Here is a 21867-nt window from a genome sequence, read left to right on the forward strand (position 1 = left end):
CTGAATGTTCAATTTATTACAGGACATTATGATGTATAGCAAAAGAGGGGGCAAAGAGGTACCTTGTTGCTGACTGTGCTTTTCAAGATGTATTCTCTGCATACCCACAAACTACCATATGAACGTGTACTTTAGATGTCATTGTACTACACCTTTTTCTTAATAAAGGACTCAAATCTGTATGGGTCTGCCTTTTCTTCCTCCCGACCTGCCCATTTGGGAAAGGAACTCAGGATTGCCGGCACTGAAATGAAATGGCAGCCTATGCATAAATGGGGCAGAAAAGCTCTTAAAGAGGAAGCTAAGGATCAAATGCTTTTAAAGACAGCACAGTGCGCTGTTAGCTAGTTATTTGGGGACCTATCCTGTGAGGGGTGCCCAGCACCTGTCATCTTGATCATGGGCCGGGATTGAATGTGGGACCCCCAGAGATGGAGCACAGATCTCTACAACTTGAACTAAAGGACCAACTCCTTTATCTGGCACCTGCCATGGAGTTAGAACACCCGCTGACCAGGAAGAGAGCAAGATAAGTAACAGTGGGTTACACTGCACCTTTATCTCCTGCAGGAGATGTTCAGTGCATCCTAGGATGGATCCCATTGCCTTTAAAAATGGAAGCATGCTTTAACCATGCTCAGGAACCATCATAATGACACTGTTGGACGTGTAAGGTAGACAGAAACGCTGATCCTGTCTGTGCTACAGATGTTGTATTGATATCGTAGCCAGTTTGTAATAGGATTGACCTCACATACAGGTCACATGGAAGCACAACGGGCTAATCTGGGATTCCTAGTTGTGTGGGTGTATAATATTTCAACCCTTGTCATAAGCAGAGTGGTAGTCAGGGCTTGTCTCTCCAGGAAAGTTATTTTGGATTAACTTTCATTTTTTCGGGATGAACTGCCCTGCGTGCACACACAAAAGCTTTTTATGCAAATTATCTGGCAGCTCATTGTGCATCGACCAATCTGCTTTGGAAGTGGGTTAACTCTCTTTCAGAAAGAGTTATCCCAGAGTAAGGTTCATGTGGATGCATCCTCGTTTCAAATAAGCTATTCTGCTTCTGGTACTCCTTCCACTGCTATCCTACACTGCATTGTGCACACTTGGGTCAGCCTGTTTACTTGTGTGTCCTCTATTGGTCCGGGGTCATCTTGACCACAATGTCACCTCCCCATGTGCAACTAGATGCCCCCCTTTGCCATTCCAGCTCGTGGTGAGTTCACACAGCCGGAATCACATACCCATGTCCTGTGCTTCTGATAACCAACCTCTACCAGGGTTCTCCTGTCCTGCAAACAGGACCCCACCTAACTGTTAGGTAGTTCTCCAACCTCCCAGGACTCTGTGTCACACAACTGTCCATAGTTCGCCATACCATGTGAAAAGCACCCATACCCCTCTACTACTGCCACCAATTGTGGAGGCAGTTTGGCATAGCATCCCAGTCTGCACTGGTATGATCACCATTGTGCATCGGGGTAGGTATGCATGGGCAGATATGGTTGTGCCTGAAGAGATACTGCTGTGTAGATGGGCTTAATCATATTAGGTGCCTCTGTGTCAGGTTAATGTGTCACAACCTGACTCTACTTAACAAGGTCTTATCTGTAGCGTAGGCAAGGACCTCAGGCGATCACCCATCACAGTCAGGGTTTAGAATGTGGGCCTTGGTGTGAAGCTAAAGGCATTTTCCACCAGGTTTTTAGAACAACTTATATAATCATATTAAACCTTCAAAAATACATGTCCCACTGCTCCTGCTCTGTTTCTGACTTTCCTACAAACTCCCCTGAGCTGTCATTCATTTGGTTCCTAGTCATTCAATGTTTTGTTTTGTTTTTAAATAAAAAAGAGTCCACCCAGGGTATCTCATCGAAACCAAACCATGCACCTCTCTCATTCCCTCCACCATCATAATTACAGTAGCTGTGTGGCAGAACCCACTCATCGCAGACACCCCCCCTCACTGCTGGGCATGGCATAGCAGCCCTTTGGCACCCCCCTGCCAATAGCTGCTCCAGCCCTGCCATAGTCTGCCTCTGTCTGTGACTCTACCCTCCAGCCAGGTCACTTTTAATCCTACCCCTTCTGGAATAAACCAAGTCCAACAGCCAGGTATCATCACACCAGAACTTCCACCCAACGTTAGGCGTTGGGGGCCTTCAAGTCCTTAGCTCTGGGGTCTTCACACTGCCACCCTAGGTGAGCTGGTAGAGGAAGCCAGGCCCACCCTCTACTCTGGGTTCCAGCCCCGGGACCCTGTATGAAGCAGATATGGTGTGTTTGTGTTGTATCCCGGGGCTACTTCCTACTGTGGCCCACAGCTTGGCCTTTCTCGCAGTCTCTTCCCAGGCTGACTTTTCTACCGAGCCCCCAAAAAGGAGACCCAAGATAGCTATAGGGAACAAAAAGTCTCACACCAGACCCACCGGGCCCAAGGAGAGTCTGGTTAGGCTCCCTTCACAGCCCTACTGAGGGCTTTTCTCTCTTCAGTTTCTCTCCCAAGTCTTCACACCTCGCACAGGTTTAACAGGTGGGGCTAACTGAGCCCACCGGCCCTCATTAACCCCTGTCTGGTCAGTGTGGGGTCGGTATATCCCATCCTAGGCTGGCCGAGGGAGCAGTGCCCCATCATAGCCGCACTGAGCTCCAGGGGAAGACCTTCCAGGTATAATACTGACTTCTTGTGAGAGGGGCATCAGGATTGCACCCCAAGGCACAGACAGTGACCACATCTGGGGTGTGCCAGCCTCCTTGTCTAATATGATAATTGCAGGGCTTTGAGACATGAGTCTTGTTCCTGGAGCAGGATGCCCGGATTGGGATGTCTTTGGTGGACACATGATGCATGGTTTTGGATGGCAGTGCTTTGGGTGAAGTAGGAAGTGCAGGACTGTCATGCTACCCGTCACCGTCAAGCAAATTGCCCAACATACTATGTCTAATGTATATTATTATTACTGCAGTTATTATCTGTATTATCATAGTGCCTATGAGCCCTAATCATTGTGATTATTGTTATTTGTATTACCTTAGAAACTAGCAGCCCCAGTCATGAACCAGGGCCCCCATTGTGCTAGGTGCTGTACAAACACAGACGAAAAAAAGACAGTTCCCTGCCCCCAAAGAATTTACAATCCAAATATAATCCACCAATGGTGTCCACTGAAAAAATCCTTCCCTTCTCTCGTCCACAACTCACATGCATTAGACTCTTCATAAAGATCTACACTTAGAATTGCACTGGTTTAACTACAGGTGTAACATTGCACTGATTTAGTTAAACCGGAGCAAGTTTGTGTGTAGCCACTGACATTAGTTTAAACCTGGTTTACACTAGTTTAGTTAACACCTTGGGAACTTCAGACCTTTAGTACAACTAGGACAATTTCTGTGTGTAGACAAGCCTAAAGCTGAGGAATACCCTTTTGTGGGGTAGAAAGGAGAATGATAATAGAGACAGTAATAGTTTGCTGGAAACTTTCAGGCCAGATTCTGATACCCTTCATATTGAAGAGTACCTTACTTCCTGAGCAGTTCCACTGAAGGAAATGGGGCTACTCATCAAGTCACGGTGCTACTAAATCAGAGAGAAGAGACCAGAATCTAGCCCTTTAGTAGCCAACTCTCAGAAAAACAGAGAGGTTGCTATTAAACATAATATAGATATTAGGTATTGGTAAGAAGCAACTCCCAAGCCACAAACTGAAATAAAATCTTTGCAATTCAACCCAGCTCCTCCAAAAAAGCCTGAGCGCAAACATGACCTTGCAGCATATGGCATGAAGGTCAGCAAACTCAAGCTGTTTCAGACCAAGGGAGCAGGCAAATTCCAGAGTCAAATGACCTTTACGGAGAATAACCTCTCCCCAGTCATTCTAACCTGTACACTACTGTCTCACAAACCATGTATATATAGCTTTGCATACAGTAGTACATATATTGCATAATGTCATATATATTATTACATATACAATGGGAAAGATCAGTGATTCTCAACCAGGGTATGTGTACCCTGGGGGTACACAGAGGTCTTCCAGGGGGTACATCAACTCATCTAGATATTTGCCTAGTTTTACAACAGGCTAAATAAAAAGCACTAGCAAAGTCAGTACAAACTAACATTTCATACAGACAATGACTTGTTTATACTTCTTTATATACTATACATTGAAATGTAAGTACAATATTTATATTCCAATTGATTTATTTTATAATTATATGGTAAAAATGAGAAAGCAATTTTTCAGTAATAGCGTGCTGTGACACTTATATTTTTATGTCTGATTTTTGTAAGCAAGTAGTTTTTAGGTGAGGTGAAACTTGGGGTACACAAGATAAATCAGACTTCTGAAAGGGGTACAGTAGTCTGGAAAGATTGAGAACCACTGGGATAGATCAATTTTTGCTATTGACTTTAATGGGTGCAAGACTGGGTCCTATATATTTATATACTTAGACCAAAGTGTTCAAACTTGGGTGCCTAAAGTTAGATACCTAAATCCATATTTAGGCATCTTGGCCTGATTTTCAGAAGTCAGAACCCACTCAGCACATTTAGAAACCAGGCCACATTGTTCAGCTGCCTAAACAAAGATTTGGGTGCCTCACGTTTGAAAATGTTGGCCTATTTTATTTGGGATTCGTTTCGGGTGTCCAGCCCCATGTTAATCCCTTCAGACAATACACAGTCTCTTGATATTAGAGCCAGAGTTGAATCTGGGCTCTACTTAAATTGGCCCAAACGTCCCATTATAATCACCTATGTACACTGGTGTTTACCACACTGACAAATATTTACCTTTCAGGCTGAAATATTCCATGCATGGTCTCTGAAGACAGATTATTAGTCTGTATGGAGAGGCACAGATAGACAGGTAGAGTGTAGGGATGGCTAGACAGACAGACAGACTTTGGCCCAGTATGTAAGCCGCCCACCCTCCCACTACACATACATACATACACTCACTCACACCCCCGCACCACACACAGAGAGATGTTTTTCTGGGCAGGCGCCTGTCCCTTTAAGGCGTTTCGGAAGGCGGGGAGGTGTGTCCCTGCCGCCGAGCCGTAGTCCGCGGCGTGTCAGAGGTCGGGGTGGCCGAGGTGAGTGCGCACCACGTGGGGCTGTGACTGGCTCTGTCCTTCCAGCGGCAGCGGCAGGGCACGGAGTCCGGGACAGGCAGCGGCGCGACGGGGGCCGGCCATGGTCATTAAAGCAGACGAGATGCCGCCGGCGGCGGTGCCAGCCACGGCCCAGAGCGAGGAGCAGCCGGAGCCCGGGCACCTGAGCAGCAAGCGGCAGCCGCAGCCAGAGAACGAGCCGCGCTCCGGTGAGAGAGGGGGGCACCCCGAACCCCCCTCCGCGTGGGTGGGGGGCTGCACGAGGGGGGAAGCCTCTCCCCCCCCCCTCAGACAGGTCCCCGGGGGGGGAGGGCTGCACGAGGGGGGAAGCCCCCCCAAGACAGCTCCCCTCTGGTGAAGCCGTCACCCCAGGATCCCTCCTCTTGGGTATTGGGGGAGGGAGGGTTGCATAAGGAAGAGGGAAGCCCTGGTAGTGGGCGGGGGAAAGGGGAGTTATGCAAGCAGGGAGCCAGCTACTCCCCCCACCCCTCCTTTTGGGGGAAGCCCTCCCCTATTGCCTTCTCCCAGTGTGTATTGGGGGAAGGGGGCCTGTGCACTGGGGAACGTCCTCAGGATTGGGGGGTGGGGGACTTCCTTGCTGTTCACCCTCCCCTAATAGGGGGGTCTGGCCCATAATACGGAGGGAAGCTTTGCCCTGTGCACGCTTCCCTGAGGTACCAAAGAACTCAGCGACTGTCCCCACAGTAGGGAGGGGGCTCCACACGTGCAGCCCTCTTCTAATATGAGGGAGAGGAGATTCCTGACTGCAGCAAGGAACCGCCATGTGCTGGGTTCAGGTCCATGTATTGGGGGGGGGGGTGTGCAGGGAGGAAGCCATACTTATTCAGGGGGGAGGCTACCCAGTGGGGACCCTCTGTACTGTTGGAGGAGGGGCTGCTTAGTGGGGAGCTCTGCTGAGCTTGAGAGGGTTGATTTCCTGGGGATACTCCCGGAGAGTGTACTGTGGCCACCCCATACTGTGTGTGAGGGCCCTCTCTGTATGCTGTAAGTGTCTTGTCCTGTTGTACTGAGGGCTGTAGGAGAGCAGCTCATAGCGGGGAAACCTGTATAGGGCCGATCGCTTTTCTAAGTGACGTTGTACAGAGAAGATCCCCCGACCCTTATTGTTAGAAATACTTTCCGGTGGAGCCAGGACTGGACAGTGGGGACCCTCGTCTGTTGCTGTGTGAGAGTTTCCTGTATTGAGGTGTCTTCCTGGGGGGAAGAAGCTGAAGTGGGGGGGCGTTAGGGAGTCTTTCTTCTTTCCTCCCCCTGTGCTCCCGTTGCTATGTTTATCCTATATAGCAGGGGTAGGCAACCTATGGCACGAGCTGATTTTCAGTGGCACTCAGACTGCCCAGGTCCTGCTCACCGGTCTGGGGGACTCTGCATTTTAATTTAATTTTAAATTAAACTTCTTAAACATTTTGAAACCTTATTTACTTTACATACAACAATAGTTTAGTTATATATTATAGAAAGGGACCTTCTAAAAAGGTTAATGTATTACTGGGACGTGAAACCTTAAATTACAGTGAATAAATGAAGACTCGGCACCCCACTTCTGAAAGGTTGCCGACCCCTGCTATATAGGGAGGTTGTCTCTATACTGGGAGATTCCAGTATAGGTGGTGGGAGATAATGGATGCCAAGAATGCAGGGCAGCTTTCAAAGGAGAGAGTATTCAAAAAGGGTTGGCCTAGTCCTGGCCTTAATACTCTTGATTTAGCATGATAAGGAGGTAAAAAGTCTTCCCGTCCTTTATCTCCCCACCCCAGCTGGGTTAAAGCTATACAGAAAAAAATCTTCAGGGTTTTATTTACTTTCAGCATTTAAAGGGAAATCCTGGAGCAAATGATGAGATTATGTGCGCGGGGGGAGTTCTGAAGAAAATTGGGAAAGAAGTACTTTTTAAAAGACTTGTGCCCTTTTTCCTGCTCTATGATGTATACAGAAGCCCTGACAGATTTTTAATTCTGTCTGGTTCTTTACATGAGAAATTCAGGTCTGGCCTAGGCTTGACCACTTTAGATGAATGGTGATCTATCCAGTGTAGAGTGAAAGCTGAGCAATCAAGAGGGGAAAGGATTTTAGTCACTATTAAACTTTCATTTGAATACCTATGTAATGTCAAGGACTAGCCTTTTGAATAAAGGAAAGCTGCTAGATTCAAAACCACCACCCTGCAACCAAGTAGGAAACCTAGGACCTGAACCGGGAGAGTTCTAAAGGAAAAGCAAGCGGAGAAGAATCTTTGGTCAACAGGGCCTGGAAGATTTTTGTAAGAAAGCCAAAAAAAATAAAATTCTTTAAACCAAAATCGTTGACACACACTTAATGCCGTGGCAGGTAACCCAGTCTGTCCCAAAGAAGAGGCTTAGTGGTGGTTGGAGAAGAAGGGGGGAAGGAGTGACTGGCAGCAAAGGGCTTCTACTTCTTACCGCTCCCGATTATTTTATTGCTGCTGCCGCCTCCTTTGATTGTCCGTTGCAGGGAGGGGTTTTGCTGGCTTAGTTTAAATTCTTAACCTTCACCCTTCTCTTTTTCCCCGCCTTCCCCCTTCACATACAGCCCCCCAAGTGGACGAATTCCCTTTGCATGGTCTGAGCAAAAACAACAAGGAGTCTGGTGGCACCTTAAAGACTAACAGATTTATTTGGGCGTAAGCTTTCGTGAGTAAAAACCTCACTTCTTCGGATGCACGGTCTGAGCAGATCTCTTCCAATTCAATGGGCACCGCTGACTGTTTCCTTCCCCCCCCCCCCCCCAACAAACTGGGGATCTCCCTCCATCTGCAGAAACGTGGACTAAGGGAACCCGGCCTGCTCCGGAGGGGCTGTGAATGACACGAACGCCTCTCCTCGGCGGAAGGGGACCTGGCTGGGTTGGGGAGGCGCTGGGTTTCCTTGGGGGGGGGGGGGGGGGGGGGGGGGGGGGGGTTTGGATCTCCTGGGGACGGGGCAGGTCAGTGGAGAAGTTGGGGATGCGCCGGGCAAGGGAGACCCGAGTGCTGGGAAGGAAGGGGCTGGGGCTGCCCCCTGCTCATCAGCCAGAAGTGGGCAGGGGAGCCCCCCGGGGGGGGGAGGGGCTGGAACTCAGCATCGCAGGGGGGGGGGCCTGGGCTGAGCCGGGCGGGGGGCAGCGCCTGGTCCTGCCGCTTCCTCTGCTAACGCCAATGAAGGTGACCTTCACTGGAACACACCACTGTGCAGCCGCCCGAGGGGGGCGGGGATGTGCCTTCGCTGGTGTGTGTCCCCCCCCCCCCCGCCGCGCACACGTGGTAGCTCCCAGCCCGAGTGCCCGGGCTTGAGACAATGTAGCGACCCCGACGTTCCACGCGCCCCCGGCACGGAGCCGCTGGCTGGCGGGGTCAGGGATTTAAAGGGACAGCGGCTCTCCCTGGTGCTGCCTGGGGGCTGGGAGTTTAGTGCTCCTGGGGCTCCATTCCAGGCTCTGTGCGGGGGGGGGGGGGGGGGGGGGGGGGGGTCAGGACTGCCAGAGCTCAGGAGCCAGCCTGCTGCAGCAGTTAGCGGAAGGGGACTTCTGCCCTCCCAGCTCCCACACTGACTTGCTCTGTGACCTCCAGCAGGTTCTTTGAACCTGTCCCTGTCCCTAAGAGGGATGCTGCCTCACAGGGGTGATGCGAGGCATAATTAATAGTGTTAAAGCGTTTGAGGAGCTGAGGTGGAAGGTACAAGAGGAGAGGAAAGAACGATGTTACACTAGGAGGGCAGAGCAGTTTCCCCTAGTATTTGAGAGACTTCAGGTCTGTTTCCAGCCCTGCCATTGACCTGCTGTGTGATCTTGGGCAAGTCACTTTCCCTCTCAACCTAGAAAGTTCTCTGTACAAATCCCTAGTAAGAGCCTAGCACAATGGGGCCCTGATTTCACTTGCTGGTGTAATACAAATAATGGTTATTGTGCTGTCTCTGCTAGCGTAATTGTGATTGCAAAACCACCCAGCAGAGAGTTATACTTTCAGGATTCACTCCTTTTTATGATGCTTTGATATTGTAAATAGAGATTTCATCTTTACTTCATTTTTTTTTTCAAATCTCTTATCAATAGTCTTATGGTGAATTTGACGTCATTATAGCAAGTATCCAGCCCCAAATTGTTTCAACGTGCTGGAATAATGTGCAGACTGCAGTTCTGTGTGAAAGAAGAGTGTATTCTGGTGTGGCAGGAGAAGGCCACTTGAAAATTTTGCTTTATACATCTTCCCATTAATGTGGTTTAAGCTACAGTGCAAAGATTTCCCATGATCACAGACTCACATTTTGTCTTTGGTAATTGTATTTTGAAGGGGGTTAAATTTCTGATCTTTCCAGAACCTGCTCATGTGTTTACACTACACAAAGTAGGGAGCCATGTAATGTGTATAATTTCTTACCTGATGAACCTACAACACAAGTACTGAATGCCTAGAAACTTGGCTTTAACTTTGTCTTTGCATAAGATATTCAGATGAAATGGATGTTTATTTTTCGAGAAATCCTGATGTCCTTACTCGGGCAGACTCCCACTGATGTTCTACTGGGACTTTGCTGAGTTTTAGGACCTTGGGGCTTAGTCCTACATTAGGTAAAGTTTTAAAATCTTTTCTAGAGGCTCATCATCGGGTTGATTCCTAGAGGTGCTAAGCAACTGCAGTGTCTTTCGGAAGTTCCTTCCGGTCACGGACGCTGTACCCTTCTCAGAATCCAGCCATGTGTTTGCTACATTTGTGTGTCCTGAGTTTCATGCTCATGGAAAAAGTGCCTGACTGGCAATTCTAAGATTGACTTATATCCACAGACTAGGCGCTGTGCTAGCAGCAGTAGTTGTACGAGCACCCCCATGCACTACTCCATCAGTGTGCTGCTGTCTCCTGATTTGGAGGGGAAACTTCTAGGGGTGAAAGTATTATTCAATCCCTGACCTATCTGTTGAAATCACCACTTAGTGCCAGTTGTGGTAATGGTTGATGGGGTTGCTTGTCCAAAGAGAATTGTCCTGAGGCCACTAAACTCCCTTCAGATATGTTGTATATAACATAACCATGCAAATTGTATTCCATTGGTGCCAATGTTTCTGGATCTTAGTCTCTCACTATTAACAAAATATCCTAACATTATTGTAGCAACTAAAGCTTGAGCATTTTTAAGAGATGTCAGAAAATATTCAAGAAGGGTCATTAATCTCAAAAATTGAGGGGCCAGATTAGGAGAATTAAAAATAATATGCAGAATAATCCCCTCCAAATAAATAAATAAATAACATTAGAGTATTTGATTGAACATGCTTAGTTAGTTATCTATCATCTGGTCATCCTGTAACGTTAAATTAGGGAGACGGGGAGGCTGAAGGGAGTGGGTAATGGCAGTGCTTAATTTGTAATGAGAGGTTCTGGGGCTCAAGCAATTAGGTGCCGAGGCTCAAATTTTTTTTTTTTTTACTTTCATAACTGACACGGCAAGCCCAGAGGTGCTGGGGCTATGAACTGCCAAACATAGATGTGCCAGGGCTCAGCCCTGGCCCAAATGAAGCACTGGGTATGGGGGATATGGAGCCATTTGCCTATAGGTCTCTAATTCAAATCCATTGCAGGTTGATAGTGACCTTTGATCAGATTGCTCAGTGATCTGTGAATGGATCACTTTAGTCCATTTCTTAATAGTCAGATATTAACATCACTACCTTCTATTGTCAATCTTAGCTGAGGGGCTCACCCACAGTAATGCTGGGGATGCACCTGTAAGCTTGCAATGCCGCTGTCCCTGTTCTATTAGTACTGTGAATAACTAGAGGGTTTTATCTGTAGGGTTCTCAACAGGGCATCTTTCACAAGCCCTAAAGACACATTAAAAACATGCATCTCATTTGAGAAAACTTGAATCTTAATGTGAAAGGTGTTCAGATTTGTACTTTAAAAAAAAAAAAAGTGTTGTGCAGAGGATCTTATAAACTTGAATGTTGATCCCAAACTCAACCCCTTCCCTGATAATCTTAAAAAGAATAAATAAATAAAAAAATAAGTACATAAAGTGAGGGGTGAGAGCCGTACACCTTGTGGAAGACCTACATCCAAGTGAGAGAAGTTTGCACCTATATTTGATCTGACTGAAACTTTTTAAAAATTGTTCAGTAGTAATAAGCTGTTGAAGCTTATACCTCAGCCGAAGTCCATTTGTTTTAGGTGACTGAGTGAACTGGAAGTAATTCAAGGATTCAGGAATGTCATGTTGAGCACATTTTTTTTTCCTTCAGGTTTTTTTTCAAATGGACGACATGTTTACAGTTCCACTAACTTAGTTAAAAAATTACAGTGCATAATCTTGTGCTTCAGGGCATTAACTGATTGCTAGCTGGTGTTGGTTGGAAAAATAATTCCTGTCCATGTTACAGCATTGCACAATTGGCCAGGTACATTTTGGAGGACTTTCACTTTCTTCTGAACCATCAGGTGTAGGCCATAGGCAGGAGGAAGATACTGCATGCTTTCTGGCCTAAAAGCAGTTTACCTATACTACTTATGAATCCTTCCAACATCCCTGTGAGGTAGAGCAGCATGATCACGGTAGAGGAAACTGAGAGGTTAAATGATTTGTGCACAGCCACAAAAGGAGTCTGACAGAGCTGGCATTCACATTTCAGAGTTCCTGGCTCTCAGTCATGTGCTCAGGTGAGAGAGATCAAGGTTTGGTTCCAGTGTGACAATTTCTGTGTATTGCTTAATAATGTTACACTAATACGTGAAACGTTACTTTGTTTTAAGGAGTTCTGCCAGTATTTTGTGGCAGCTAGGTGTAATTTTGTAGCTGCTGAACTCTTGAGTTTGCTTGTAGCTGATGAAATGCCATCTTTTCTTTTTCTCTGACATGAAGATTGCCTTTCTTTTAAAATCCCTCGCACTGTTTGGCCATGTAATGTTTTCCAGCAAGGACAATTCTAGGATAGTTAACCCTTTGGTTTAGTTAACCTATAGAAAGTCAAGAGACGGTGATAATGCATTTCCTGGATTACTAGCGTTTTTTACTGCTGTCACTGCTTCAGATCTGAGCTTGTCTCAGCTGCAGATTTAATAATACAGTCAGCTCAAAGGAATGCTGTTCACCCGACTTCTTCTAGCGCCTCTCAGAGCCACCTTTCCTGGCTTTTCTAGATACAACTCTTCTAGTTCTGCCACATGTTCCAGGTACGGCTTGTTGCGCCATTGGTTTGAACAGGCGTTGTGGGAAAACTGCTGTTGAGACGCAAGTGCAGTCGTACAGCAGTAACAAGGTCAGGAGACTGCTTTTTAATCTGAGGATTTGCTATGACTGTCTGTCACTCGACCATGGAAGTTTTAAAAGGGGCTGATCTTTAGATTGTAGAGTATGGCTTCTGTCTTAGGTTGCCTGCAAGTGAGTGATAGCAGTCGGGAAGGTATTCAGATGGCAACTTTGGAGGCTCTGTTTACTTTCTTGTCACGTATTTGGTTGGTCAATCTAGGCAGTCCGTCATTTTGAGGAGTTATTTAAGGGTCTGACGTTCCTGTATTGTTATATGTATTTGTAAAGTAACCATAGGTGGAGAGTGCAGGATTTGGCTGGAGCACACACAGTAAAACATCACCACTTCCTCAGCATTGAAATCCATGACTGGCTTTGTGTTTGGAAGCAGATCAACTTTCAAACACCACTGTCTCGACAGGCCTGTGCACCAACATTAGTGGTGGACATGTCTCCCTGCAGAGAGACCTTAGGCAGTCTCTACACGAGGGAATCTTCTAAAATAACCCTCCCCTTTGCATCCGGAACTAGTGATACCCTGGGTGGAAATTGTTTGCTAAAATCCTCTGTTGTAGACAAGGCCCTAAAGACTCCCTTTTTTACGAGGCCTAGAAGAAGGGAGAGGGAAAAGCAATAAGAGCTTGGGAGAAGGTAGGGACGGTCTTTATTTTGCCACATTAAAAATCCAGATATGCACATAAAGTAACCAGTCATTACTGTAACTCGCCTCTTCCCTGGTTTTTTTTTTTAATGCCTCAACTTTCTCCCCCCCGACCCATTGTGGCATGCCTGAGGTTAGATTGTAAGATCCTTGGGGCATGGTACAGGTCTTTCATTTGTGCTGCAAGGCACTTGCTTAGGCACTGCATAAATAATAGTAAAAACACTTGTGTTCATCTCCGTAAGCACATGAGCACTTTAATTAAACAAGCTTTACTGTATAGACCATATGTCAGCTACTACAATTGGAGGAGCTTTGCATTTTTTTTTTTAATTGCTCTGAACTAGAATAATTTGTTAACCTGTCTTTGGCTCTTAGTAAGTGGTATTACAGACCTTTAGTCCCTGTAACAAACTCTTCGCCCTTAGGGAGGGGCAGAACTACCTTCATTGGAATAAACTTCATTCCAGCTTCCAGGAAAAGCTATATTTTTGCTATCGTATTTTGAAATCTTTGCCACTGTATTTTTGTCTTCTCCCTCCCCCTTACCCTTTCTTCTCTGAAGGAAAATTTTAAAGGAGCAGTCCACTTAAAACAAAATTCCTTATCTGTTACTAATACTTAACCTAAATTTCCCTTTGTAGGGTCTCTTTAACTCCAGAAAACCAAACCAGTGTTAAAATTATCCCTGTTCTGGGTTCCAGGTGCCCTTACCCATCAGTCTTGTTTGGGGTTTTTCCCCTCCATTTGGGAAGTCAAGACACAGTCTCCTGTAGTTGCTGATATATATTTTTTTGAACTTTGCACTTTGCCTTAAGCTCTGGCCTTTCAACACAGTTTGGGAGCAGTGTTTGAACTGTTTACCATTGCAGCTAAGCCTTTTGGCCAGCCAATGGTAGAACCACGTTTTTAAAAAAGTTTTGGCCAGCCAAACCATGCTGGAAATGGGTTGAAATGTAACTCCCAGACTTGGCGAGTGTAGGAGAGGGACTCAAGATGTTAAGTCCAAACCTTAGAAAGCATTTCAGTTACTGCGGGAAAGAGTCTCTGAGCCAGCAGGACTGACACAGCACAAATGAATGTTGCCTGCAGGGGCAACTACAGCAAAACTATTTTTCCGGTATCCACGAAAGAGCATAAAAGGTGCAAACTTCTACCTGAACTAGAACCACTCTTGTTAAACGTGGCTTGATCATGGTTGGGCCTAACCGATCAGATTGTGGTGTGACTCTACTCTCTTTAAAGGAGTGAAGAATTTTCCCCATTTAAATACCCGTGTTGTTATATGTAGTGTCCACAGAAGAGACTCCTAGTATAGAACTTTCCATCTCAGGTTTACCTCCTGTTTTAACTGGAATGGGCATTGCTTTATCTGTGGGGCTGATGAACTCTTTTGGTCAGCTACAAACTACAGGGAGTGAAGGAACTTCACATTACACAACTCTGTGTGTCCTGAAGCCTCTGGAGACTAAACGTGATGCTTATAACCCTTAATGATACCTACCGATGGTTTAAAACAAACATGGATTTACAGATCCCAGGAGACAACTCCAACACACTTGCTTAGGGGCACTCGCTAAGGAAGAGGTGTTGGTTGCATCAAAAGAGACGATGGAAATTAATTTGGAAAGTTGGAACCTCCAGGTTATAGGTGCCCCATGATGGGATGGAGAGAGGTAGTTCCCATGACATCCTGCCTCTCTCGATGGAATCTTAAGGAAATAATCGATCCTCCTTTGAAGATGGCATAAGCTTTTGGGGTCCCTATTAAACTTGCTTCTTCCTACATAAATATCACTCACTATAAGTGAAACCCTACCCAATGCCTTCACTGTATCTGGTTAACTTTCTTCTAGTGAATGTAAAATACTATAGCTGGTGCTGTATGCAGTACATTCTCTCTAGTTCAGGTCCAATTTGAACTAGCTTAATTTTGCTGTTTGTATACCTACCATTAGTAGGAACTCTGTTGGTGTTAATTATTTGATCACAATTTTTGATAGAAGAAGAACTTTATATAGGATCCTTTTATTGTTTGTTCTTAAACCAGTATTGCCTTTAGTGTGCGTACGAATACCTTAACTATAACTTGTTCAATCTGAGCTAACAGTTTGGCCAAAATTCCCCCATGGAGTAAATAGATCCAGCTCCTATGCTAGTTGCACCTGCTTCAATTGGGTCTCTATTTGGCTCTTTATTTCCAGTTAGGGGCCATGTACACATTGTGTAGAAGTAAAATGATAAAGTTGGTGAATTTACAGCTTTGGTAACTAGAAAGAAGTTTAAATTTGTTGCAGTTAGCAAAGCCATTTTAAAATAGGATGAGTCTGTACCAGGAGGGTCTCTTCTTGGAGATTGTCTCTTACGCAAACACCCACCTGAACTTAAAGGGTTTTTAAACTGAAGTCTGGAGCATGTACAGCTTGTGCTTCTATGTATAAGGAGGTAGAGTTGAAGCTGTTAGTATATCTGCCATTTCCTGATGCTTCTGAAAGAGACATTAGTTGGAAGATGTGGACATTTTTAAGCATTTCAAACTTGGCACTAGATCCTGACGATAATGGGGCTTCTCGTGACTAAGGGTTTGCTTAGGCCCTTACTGCGTCTTACTTATAAAAGGGGCAATGAGACAGAAGTCCTAAAAAAGGAAATCTGAGCTGCCTTGACTGGATCTGGAGTTAGAATGAGTTTCGGTGGGAGAGATTTTTGTTCTGCTCTTTTTAAAAAAGCAAAATACAAGAACAATAGAAGCTAATCGGGGATTTAATTTTGTATAAAGAACTTTCAGCCTGTGTGTTGTGTTTTTTGTTTTGTTTTTTCAACCTGTTCGTTCCATTTCTTCTTGGCAGGGCATTAGCTGGCGTACAAAATTCTGCTCTGATGATTGGCTCTAACTTCCTAAAATTTTCTTAAGAGAAATGATTCTTCTGTTATGTATATGGGTGTGGGATTGACTGTTAACAAATGTGTCTGTGACATGGTGTCTGTCTTCACCCTATCCTTGAGACATTCACAGCAGAGACAGGACTTATTTTTTACCTCCATAAATTTGGAGTTGGCCTATGTATACATGGACTATCTTAGAGCTCACAAGAGTGAATTACAATTAAACTAGATACAAACATTTAAAATGACTTAAGCTATAGCAAAACTGAAGGAAATGCTTTGACTAGGAGCATAAAACTTGCCATTGCAGAGTCAAAGCTTCTGGTTCTTCAGGCTGAGTATCTTTCTTGGAATGTGACTTTGTAATGGTCTTCCTTGAAAAGTTTTTTCCCAATGTAGCTCTCATTAGAGGATATGTCTCCAAAGGAAAATAACTGTCCGGTAACACCACAGAAGCAAATATAATTAAGAGCCTACTAGACACTTTACTGGGTCATATGTGCCCACACATTAGTGGTGCTTATCGTGAACTGATATATGGGATAGGAAGAGAGCAAGGAGGGTGGTTGGGTTTTGTGGTTTAGTTTGGTCCTTTGAATACTCATGTCTGGCAGCTTTGATTTGTATTGTAGCCTATGAGATAGTAGGGTTTTTAGTGCCCTTGTTACAAGGTGAAAATCTATATAACCTACAACTCCTGCAAAGTTACTGGGGATTCCTTAAGTTAGTTTGAAATAGAGGCATTTTGTGGGGCCAGAAAACTCATTTGGCAACTCTATCGACCTAGTTCACTCCCCACAGTCTCTTTTTATGCCAGTCTGTTTAATATGGATGGCTCTGCATAAGCCTAGGCATGCCATAGTAACTAGCCTTGTTTTGTAATTCAATGCATCTTATTTGTTTATAAACTTGGCAGAGCTGAAATGCTGTAACATGGTCCCATACTGCATCGGTACAGAGCCTGCTAACACCACTCTATTTATAACTCACTGCTGGGTTCTAACAGTCAGGCTCGGATCAACTCTCTCTTAGAGACTTGGAAGAACTTTGATTTTTTTTCTCCCGTCTCTGGGGCAGGGGGGAGAGGAGGAAGTCTTCAGCTTTGGGGAACTTCTATTTTACTTTGTGGCTGTCCTGGCATTCTGCAACTTGATATTTTGAAGACCGAGGCAGAGATGTTTGGAAGATGAAGGTCACTGGAAGGAACTTTGGGAGAACTCCCACTATGGTGAATCCAAGGTTTAAATCTGCGTAAGATATTAGAAGGGAAGAAACATGAGTGTTTAAGAGAATACTTTCTTTGTTCCCTGACGTATGTCTCTTTGCATGCTAGCAGTCTAAATTATTAGTCTTGTGCTTTTTGTCTCCTGGGGTTCAAATAAGAATTTTCTTAGAAAATCTGATCAGCTAGCTACGTGGCAGCATTAACAAGTCCAAACTGTAGACCAGGCGAGACCTGTCTTTCTTGTGTACTTTAATATATATGTGTACAAACAAGAGATTGCAAACAAACTGTACTTCTCCCGTTTGGTCTTTTATCTGTGTAACCTGTAATCATGGGAAACAGTATCTTTGCAAATTGCTGCAGACACGTCACTGATCTCATCTTCCAGACACACAGCTTTAATTCGGCTGAGAGGGCCCCTCTCTTACCCAAATCTCCCGCTAGTTGCACTGCATCTCCTGATGTCTCCCTCCCTGTTCAAATGAAGTTAGGTGTCTCGGAAGCTTGCAAGTGCGTGCTGCTGTATCCGGACATTATTCTCAGCAATGCATCGAATGAAAGTCTGCAAAAATGGCCAGAACATGTTCAAGGCTTACCCCAGGAGAAGGGCAGTGAAGAAATGATGAAGGCCTGTGAAAACAGCTGCTCGAAACTCAGCATTGCTGTTGCTGGCTTAATAAAGCAGGCAGAGGCATCTTCTGCTCTGGCTGTCCTTCCTGGTGACCTTGAGAAAGGATCAGCTACACAGTTAAATCATTCTCAGTCACTTGAGGCCTGCCAGAATTGCGGGACACTTGAGGCCAATGGCCTAGACTCTGAATCGTGCAACCAGGAAGAGCCTGTGGTACCAGCTGACACACGAGCTGCAGCCCACAGAATGCCTATTGTTGATTGGCAGCAAAACCGGGACCTCTCTAAGAGGGGAAAAGCCTCCAATTTGGAACCATCGTTAGCAGATCCGGGTGCCCAGTTAAAACACAAAACTAATGCTTCTAACTTGGGGAGCTGTGAACCGGCTGAAACGCCTGACTCTAACCACTCTGTAGAGGCAGAGAAAAGCCAGAATATCCAAGCGATGGTCTTGTCTGTCATTACGGATGAGAATACACATATGATCCAGGATAAAAGCACTTGTTACTTACTGACCAATCCTGCAATTGGCCTAGATGGCGAGTTAAACCTTGATCCTGATCGTGAAGTGAGCATCCTGCCATCAAAGCAGAAGAAAAGGCGGAGGAAAAGGAAGCTTTGTTTTTTAGGTGCTTGGGGAGTGAGTTTTTATTCTTCCGTGTGTGTGTGTGTGTGTGTGTTTGTTTATATATAATGTCTTTATGGGGGGAGGGATATACTGGGAAGAATCACATTTCCATACAGACTCTGTATTCACTCCCTTAACTATCTCAAAACTTTTCCTTTTCAGCTGAAATATCCCATGTTTGCTCTGTCTCAAGGTGACTTCTTTTTTTTATTTTTGTTGATCTTTGCACAAAAGCTTTTTCCATTGTATGAAAGCAAACTTTCTTTGTGCACAGAACTCAATCACTGCAATCTAAACCTCTGACTTCACAAGTGACTAGAGCTCGGTAAGGAATAGTTGCTGTATGAAATTGCAAGGTCGGGATCTTTTAAAAGAGATGTTCTGTGTGCAGTGGGTCTCTTTCCGAAGTGCAGCACTATGGTAACGTGCAAAAATTGCAGATTTGTGCAAAACTATACTTAGGTACAGGATATTTTAGGGCGGCGGATTTTTAACATCCAAGTGTGCATTTGCACTGTGCAACCAACTAGGACTTATTTTTGCATCCTGCTCCTTCCAAAGGCTCTTTAAAAGAGTAAGCTATTACAGTGTTCGCTTTATGCATTTATACACCGATCAGGAAGTGCACAAGAAACAGTAATGTCCACATATAGAACCGGTTGGTCCCATTTATTTTATATATTGAGGCACAATGTGTACTTATGTGCAGTATGGATGAGTTACTATGAAAATTTGGTTGCGCGTGCGTAAATGTAACATGAAGGTTACAAGCTAACTTCTAATTTTTCTTCTTTTGCGGAGAGGTAGCATGATCTGATGGCTAAAGCCTAATAAGAGAATGGAACCCTAACCTTGGGCCAATGTCGCTCTTCGGGCAAAGCTCCGCGGTTAAGGAGCGGTTAAGGTTAAGGAGGAGAAGAGAATACATGCTTCTGTGGCTATTCCCCCCCCCCCTTTATTTTTATTTTTCAAGGTCTAGAATGTTTAAAGTGGTATGGGGGAGGGGGGAGGATGGTGCCCTTGTGAAAGGTGCCTGCTGAATACGGTCTTCCATGTGATTCTGCAAACTATCATGTGGCTGTCCCCTGTGCATGCATGGTGTCACAAGGTGTGTGCTTATACCAGGGTGTGTGCAAACTTCTGCATGAAGAATTAAGGTATTTAGTCTGCTATTCCTTTTATTTTTAGGCAAATCCAGCCCCAGTTTATGCCTCTCCCGATATGATTGTGCTGTTCAAAGGCCAGAGCTGGATGACAAGGGGCTCTTTACATTATTGCACTGAAGGCAGGCCCAGGGAAGGGAGGGATCAGAAGTACAGCTCTGTAAGTCTTTGGCTTCCTTGTCTCATGGTGGAGCCAAGTCCGAGATGGGCAGAGCTATCTGAGCCATGAAACAGCCTCTAAGCAGATCTGCACTTGCTCTGTAGACTGGGCAGCCTCCTGCTCCTCTTCCTCCATCTTTCCCCTGCTTAAAGTGGGAGCTGGGCAAAGGATAAGCCCCTAGGTTAGGGCCACATGGCTAAAGTCACTGCTGGTTCTGTTGGATAGCTGCACAGTTTAGATATCTTTCAGTAGATCCCATCTGGTATGTCAAATAGGTGAGTGAGGTCAGTGAAGGCCAAGCAAGATAGCTTAGTGGAGGGTTCCGGCATGGTGCGGGGAGGGATAGCTCAGTGGTTTGAGCATTGGCCTGCTAAACCCAGGGTTGTGAGTTCAATCCTTGAGGGGGCCATTTAGAGATCTGGGGCAAATATCTGTCTGGGGATTGGACCTGCTTTGAGCAGGGGGTTGGACTAGATGACCTTCCGAGTTCCCTTCCAATCCTGGTATTCTATGATTCTATGATGTCATAAAACACATAGGAGCCGAGCTACTTGGAACTCCATGTGGGATCTGATTTGTGTTTATTGGTCCTCAGGTTGGTACTCTCCACAGGAGGCACTATCCGTAGCAATAAACCAGAGTGATATGTTGCAGTAGCACTCATGTGTGCATTATTACAATGCCAGTCTTTAAAAATAATGTGTTTATTTAAAACTCGGGCCAGTTGTGATCAGCTTGTGGCCGAATTCTACCGAAAAGGTGCTAAGGAGTTTAGTAGACATGCTGGCTTTTGTTTTGAGTGGAAATGCTTTGGAGAACAGGTTTGTTCTGTTCCCCCCCCCCACCCCCATTTTGCTTTTTTCTGAAAACTGACACTAGCATGGCTTAAATCTAAATATTAGTCACTTAAACCTGAGATCAAAGTGATAATCCCATCAGGCTTCTGTTTCCACCCAGATCATTGGACGCAGAGTATAAAAGTCCTGGGGTCAAAGATTCTGCTCTTCTCTGCCCTTGTGTATGTGCAGTAGCTGCATTTTCTGCTCTGTTACTGCTGTTTCGTACTTGCAGCAGTGTAACACCATGGAATTTTGGTCCTGAATGCTGTCTTGGGTTCAGCTAGTAAGATGGTGGGAATGCTTTTAGCGTGCTGGGGTTCTTATTTGTTTTCATCTTTGTGCCAAATGTGCATTTTCATTCTGCAGACATGCTTAAAAGCAAGACAAGTGTTTGGAGTTTGGAAGCGTATTTCAGACTGTGAAGACATGTTTGTACCCTCAGAACGAACCTGGAATCACAGTGGTGACAGGTTCATGCTTAAGATGAGTAAGGACAAAGTAGGTTTTTAATTCCTTCATCTTTAACAGTCTGCTGCTAGTGTTGCTAAATGCAGGTAAGGGGATTTTAAAAACCAAAAACCTCACTTTATTTTGACAGTGTCGCTTATTTCTTAAGTTTGGAATGTAACTTCTTAGCAGGTTCGCTTGGGACCGCATTTATACTGCTATGTCTTAGGCCTGAGGATGAAATCTGCAGCAAAGTGTTTCTGTTAAAAGGCATCGTTGTTGTCTCTTGAAGTAAAAGAATGACAATGACCATAGCTCAGTGGTTTTCCACCTTTTTTCATTTGTGGATCTCTAAAAAATCTCAAATGGAGATGCAGACCCTTTTGGCAATCCTAGACATAGTCTGTGGACCCCCAGGGGTGTCTGGATCATAGATTGAAAACCACTGACGTAGCTATTTGGCACTTCCCTGGCTTGTTTGAACATTATGGATCTAAATTTCTGATGTTCCACTACCTCTCTTGCTTACAGGAAGTAGTACTCAAATTCAGATATTAAAATTACACCTTGGCAGGGACCTTGATCTAATTGTTTTTGTGAGGTGCCTACCTCATGTGTGGGTTCAGTACAAATAGAGATAATCACAATGCGGTGTCTTGTCTCAATAGTTTTTTGGTCTGTCCATGTGAGTAGATAGAAACTAATTCTATTCACACCAGGTGTGACATGTAATTTGATCAAGTACTACAGGTTTCTCTATTCCCTCTGAAGAGTTGGTTTTCACCATAATATTTTGGTTTGCTTGTTTTTTCAACATAGTGGTCAGCAGAACCTGAACACAG

General features: G+C 45.0%; 1 protein-coding gene across 2 annotated transcripts in view; it reads left to right on the top strand.

Moving 5' to 3' along the window:
* Positions 1-5119: 5119 nt before the first annotated feature.
* The window catches only part of CLUH (clustered mitochondria homolog), a 55642-nt gene continuing 38894 nt past the window's right edge, over positions 5120-21867 (top strand). The window contains exon 1 of one of the 2 annotated variants that reach the window (XM_026656451.2): positions 5120-5342. In XM_026656451.2, the coding sequence (XP_026512236.1) occupies positions 5216-5342 (127 nt within the window). In that variant the 5' untranslated portion in view covers positions 5120-5215. Of the gene's footprint in view, positions 5343-17489; positions 18418-21867 lie in introns of those variants that run through there. The other variant, XM_026656450.1, reaches the window with a different exon arrangement.

The sequence above is a fragment of the Terrapene carolina genome, unplaced genomic scaffold (assembly GCF_002925995.2).
Source record: "Terrapene carolina triunguis isolate 2854851 unplaced genomic scaffold, T_m_triunguis-2.0 Scaffold231, whole genome shotgun sequence".
Taxonomy (NCBI): Eukaryota; Metazoa; Chordata; order Testudines; family Emydidae; genus Terrapene; species Terrapene triunguis.